The 5735-nt window shown below is 44.3% G+C and overlaps 1 protein-coding gene across 1 annotated transcript; it reads left to right on the top strand.

Annotated features, from left to right (window-relative positions):
• Nucleotides 1–979: 979 nt before the first annotated feature.
• Nucleotides 980–5304, top strand: sarm1 (sterile alpha and TIR motif containing 1; the record flags this gene model as incomplete). The annotated part of the gene is made up of 8 exons (XM_083886550.1): nucleotides 980–1464; nucleotides 2228–2846; nucleotides 2942–3154; nucleotides 3492–3583; nucleotides 3677–4003; nucleotides 4102–4291; nucleotides 4787–4908; nucleotides 5193–5304. 8 exons carry the CDS (start codon nucleotides 980–982, stop codon nucleotides 5302–5304), a joined length of 2160 nt encoding a protein of 719 aa, XP_083742676.1.
• Between the last annotated feature and the right edge of the window lie 431 nt (nucleotides 5305–5735).

Here is a 5735-nt window from a genome sequence, read left to right as displayed (position 1 = left end):
ATTATGGGACTATGCTTGCCATATTTTATGTGTATACTATATATTGCAAATTTTTGGGGGGCATTATTAGTTGCGGCCATTTATTTATTGGTATCACTATTTTTATTCTGTACATAGCTACTGTAATTCTCCCCCATGGGGATTAATAAAGGCTCTTTATCTTATCTTGATTGTTATATTTTTTGTTGAATGAAAAGGAGAACAAAACAAACACACACAGCATTTTCTGAAACAATGATGGAGATTTCCTCAGTTCCTCCAGCAGGGGGCCGTACTCTTTATGAGGACGCGCTCTGTGCAGCGGCCTTGATGCAGGAGGAGGGAGGAGGGAGGAGGGGAGGAAAGGAGGGGGAGGAAAGGAGGGGGTGTTCCTGCGGCCAGTGCTCAGGGCCAGTGGGCGGCGCAGACCCTTGAAGATGCATAGAACCTGGATGCGGATGCTGCTGACCTCAAGATGCTATAAGTCAGCTGCTGCAGGAGAATCGGTGTAATATAAAACGTTTCAGTCGGAAACATTAAGGTGGAAAGCCTTCGTGATGAACACAGTGTCTTTGTCTGGATATCTGTGACATTTGTGGGTGCGAGAGAAGACACAACCATTTGTATTTATTCCTCGGAAAACAACAAGGATTTGCTTCCCTGTCTCAGACGAGCGGAGGGCACCTTCTTTCCACCGGTGTTAAGTCGGATGAAAGAGAGAATGACAACAACAGACCGCGCGTAAACATTGACTGAGCGGCTTATAGATGCGTCTTTATGCGCTAAGCGTCGGTGTGATGACACTCACATAAAGAAGAGAAGAGAAGTGATGCTGTTTGTTCAAAGCTGTCACTTCTGATTTACAGCTCAGGCCTTAGGGACCTAAAACATCTTCAGGAATTTGTTAACAAACGCATAATTTATTTATTTTAATTCCTCTTGAGAGACCAGTGCGCGTCCGCCAGTCATACGCACTGATTCGTTTTACTTTGGCCGGTAGATGCTCTTGTCTCTGACGCTATTCCTGTGGAGACTCCATCGATATTTCTCCACCATGTTCAGCTCAGAGAGACTCTCGGTGCCGGATTATGTCAGCCGGTTACAGAGAGGGAGGAGTGGCTCCGGTCCAGTCTCCGGTTCCGGCTCCGATGCTCCGCGGGCGGTCTCTCCCGGCATCGGCGCCGATGTCCAGGCGGTCCTGGACACCTCCATCCCCGCCCTGCGCTCCGCCATCAAGAGGCTGAAGTCAGCCAAGGAGCTGGATGATGAAGAGGAAACTCGCGGGGCCATTGCGAAGATCTTTCAGCTGGTGGAGGAGGCCTGGGTTTTACCCACTTCAGGCCGTCAGGTGGCAGAGGAGATTTGCAACAGGATCCGGCTGGATGGGGGCCTGGATCTGCTGCTCCACCTACAGCAGACACCTGCTGTGGAGATCACTTATGAGTCTGCAAAACTGCTGGAGCAGATCCTGATCTCAGAGAACAGGTACACACTTTAACAGTCATACAATTTTGTTAATTTTAACCTTTAATTTATGAGATAAGGTTGCCTGTCAGCTCATGTTGTGCAAAACACACCCTTTAGGATAATGTAAATCAAAATACTCATAACTATTGTCATACAAATCAAGTGAATGCAGCATGTTTTTTGATTGTGTAGTACAAGTTGATTTGTGGGGTTTTATCTTAATTGATTGTCAGATGTGTATTTTTCTTGTCAAGCTGAGTTTAAAAGTTTAAGTTTAAAATTGATTTGACAAAATGGCAAAAGGCAATGACTCAACTGATCTTGTCAAGTTCCCAGTCAATGTATTTTTTTTAATAAGCATATGACGTCACTATTTTCTTCTGCAGTAGCCAATTTAAGATTTATTTTTTCCCCTTCCATTGTTCCATTTATGTTTGGTTGTATATGTGGGTGATACTAATACACTTTGATGCCTTAAAATAATCCTTTAATATGTACTAATATGGCAAAGGGCCTTGCTATGGATGTGCATTTCATGTTTAGTGTCAGAAAATGTACTACGTTATGCAAAGAGAGGTCCATACTTGTGACATGTGACAGTGTTTATATCTGGTCTGGTGTGTAGGCCACCATATTTACCCGACATGCATGAGAAAGAGATTGTTGAGCGGAAGGATCATCCGTTATAAGAATCATTAGTAATGATCAATTGGTCATTCTATCTACAAGATTGTGAGAGTCGAGCATCATCGTAATTTTTTTTATTTATTTCTCCCTACAGGGATTATGTAGCTCGTATGGGGCTGGGGGTCATCCTCAACCTGGCTCAACAGCAGGACGATGCTCAGCTAGCTCGCAGTATCTCGGGCATTCTGGAGCACATGTTCAAACACACAGAGGAGACGTCTGTCCACCTCATCACCAACGGTGCCCTAGATGCTCTGCTCTTCTGGTGTAGGAGTACGGACCCCACCGTGCTGCGACACTGTGCTGTAGCCCTCTCTAACTGTGCCATGTACGGAGGCCACCGCTGCCAGCGATGGATGATCGAGAAACAAGCGGCCGAGTGGCTTTTCCCACTGGCTTTTTCGAAAGAGGATGAACTAATTCGGTTCTATGCGTGTCAGGCTGTAGCGGTATTATCTGCAAACAAGGAAATAGAAAAAGAGGTGGTGAAATCTGGGACCTTGGAGCTTGTGGAGCCATTTATTGCATCTTTGGATCCGGAAGAATTTGCCCGCAATTTACTGGACAGGGCAGACAGCATGCAGGGCAGGACAGCATCTGATCTGCAGCATCTCTTACCATTACTGGATGGCACAAGACTGGAGGGAAAGTGCATTGCAGCCTTTTACCTCTGTGTTGAGACCAGCATCAAATCTCGTCAGCGCAACACAAAGGTATGTATTCACTGTCACCTTGTCAAAAAGTGCAAAACCTTTGGAAATGTTATCTGAAAGCTTTGTTGTGACAGAATGTTGTCATCTTTTTCAAGATATTTCAAGAGATCGGAGCAGTGCAGAGCCTTCAAAGAATCGCCATGTATTGCACTAATGGTACAGCCTGTGCCCTCGCGAAACGGGCACTGGTAATGATGAAAGAGGAAGTACCAAAACGTATCCCGCCATGTGTTCCCAACTGGAAAACCTGTGAGGTGCAGACATGGCTGCAGCAGATTGGCTTCAGTGCCTATTGTGACCTTTTCAAGGTGGGGAAAAATACAAAGGGCAAGCGCTCTTCATGTCATACAGGAATCTGAAGTCCCATTTTGAAACCTCAAGATTTGCTTGATTTCTGACTTCCATTCAAACTGAGTTTGTTGTGCAACCAGTAGAGTTGCTTCCTAGCAGCTTTTCAGCGTATTTGTATTTCCTGGTTGGCTTCAGGAGGAAACCGGGTGTTTTTTTTGTGTCTATGGCAAAATATCAAAGAATCATAATTTCATAGGAGCATACAGATCTACCCTTCATTCCCACAACATCTCATATTAATCGTTGATCTATCAGAAATGTGTTTGACATGTTTCTAACCATCTTATTGTACAGGCGCTGCAGGTAGACGGAGACCTCCTGCTGAACATCACAGACCAGGATCTGATCAGTGATCTGCGCATGACTACAGGCCTTACCCGGAAAAGGCAAGTGGTTTAAAAACAAATATACAATAACTATTAAATGTGTGAGCAAAAGCAAAATCCCGTCTCCTTCATTGATTCAATGTGCCTCTCCAGGTTTCTGAGAGACCTGCGCGTGTTGAAGACGTATGCCAACTACTCCACATGTGACCCAAACAACATGGCTGATTGGTTAGTCAAGGTGGACCCTCACTTCCGTCAGTACACCTATGGTCTGGTGCAGTCAGGTGTGGATCGCAACAACATCCAAAATCTGACCGATCAGCAGCTTCAGCATGACTGCAACATAGGAAATGGAGTCCACAGAGCCAATATACTGTCTGCTAGTCGCAGACCTTTAAAAACCTGTCACACTGATGCCCAGCCTGCAGGACCTGACGTCTTCATCAGCTACCGCCGGACTACTGGCTCTCAGCTGGCCAGGTAATGTCTGAATCAGAATAACAGGAGGTGATTGTATTATTTAAATGAAGCAAAAGATCTATAATTCATCCTGTCTTTTCTTCCTGCTTCGACTCAAGCCTCCTGAAGGTTCACCTGCAGGTTCGAGGATACAGCGTATTCATAGATGTGGAGAAGCTGGAGGCGGGAAAATTTGAGGACAAGCTGGTTCAGAGTGTACAGCGGGCACGTAACTTCATCCTGGTCCTGTCTGCCAATGCACTTGACAGATGCATGAGTGATACTGGCATGAAGGACTGGGTGCATAAGGTAGGCCATTTACTCGTTTGTTTTGATACAACCGTTTATTTTTACACTGTGGTATATTAGCCACATGTCCCGATTAGTTATCTGCTCTTCCTCTCTACATAACATACTTTGTGGTTTGCAAATAGCTGCAGTGTACCTTTGCCCACACTGAGTACACTTTTTAGCCACATTCACAAAAACTGTTTAAAAGATATCAGATATTTTACTTTTACACTCCACCTGGGCCTTCAAGTGAGTCGATGGTGTCTAGGGAATGAACCGGGAAGCCGGGACTTACTGCTGAACCCTCTGGAGGTGTCGTGGGCCTATCGGCGAAATACTCACTTGACCATCCCACTGAGTCTTGGCAGCATGTTGCAAGTGTGCAACAAGGGACATAACAGCTCGTCCTATTTATGCAATTTTTTCCAGATGATTCTTGACATTTGTGCTTTTACATTCATATTCCATTTTACAACCTGACACACTCAACAAAAATCAAATTTTGTCTTGCAGGAGATCGTTACAGCCTTGGGTTCTGAGAAGAACATCATTCCTGTCGCAGATAATTTTGCGTGGCCGGAACCAGCGTCTCTGCCGGAGGACATGAGGCAGATTCTCAACTTCAATGGCGTCAAGTGAGTCGCTGCTGTCCTCGGCATGTGTCTGGGTAACGGGGACAGTAGATTTTGGTGTTCACCACACAAATATGTGGTGGAAACTGGTTGCACAACAACATGTTTAATGCAGGAAATGTATCTGGGCTTTATCTGTGCATCCACACGTTTTCTATGTGCAAGCATTATTTGTCTTTCAAAACTTAGTAGTTTATCAATATAATGTTTAGCAGATGTGCAAAATATCCATTAAAGACAAATTGTTTGCTATTCTCATTAATTGCTCATTCCTTTTTTCAACACAGATGGTCCCATGAATATCAGGAGGCCTCGATGGAGAAAATCCTTCGTTTTCTCAAAGGACGGCCAGACCAAATGGACGGTCCAGACGCCACCAAAGGGCAGAAAAAGAAATAAATAGTAAAAGATAAGACAGATTCAGTTCAGCTATAATAACTCATGCCAAAGTCCAGACCGGCAGCTCCTCCTGCTCTGATTATGCATGGGAAGTGAATTTGATTATGTTTAAATTCCATGACCACATTAAGACCTAACATAAATAGGCCTAATATACAGAGGACAGTAAATTAAACTCTAAGAAGGGAATTAATATTGTATATAATAAACTTAAAGCCTTTAATGCTAGCATCCTTTTATCGCTGTAAATGTATAATGAGGTACGCCTACTGTCTCTCAGGTAATTAACTTTGCTCCGCTGTCACCGTCAGTGGCTCTTGGCAAAATCATCAACAGCAATGTTGGCGGCATCTGCTGACACATCAGTTTTCATTAGAGCTATAACGAGTCATCGGTCGTTTAACTCATATACTTAACATTCACAGGACAAA

The sequence above is a fragment of the Microchirus variegatus genome (assembly GCF_963457635.1).
Source record: "Microchirus variegatus genome assembly, chromosome: 3".
NCBI lineage: Eukaryota > Metazoa > Chordata > Actinopteri > Pleuronectiformes > Soleidae > Microchirus > Microchirus variegatus.
The sequence above is the reverse complement of the archived record's forward strand: the minus strand, read 5'-3'. Positions and strand labels throughout refer to the sequence as shown.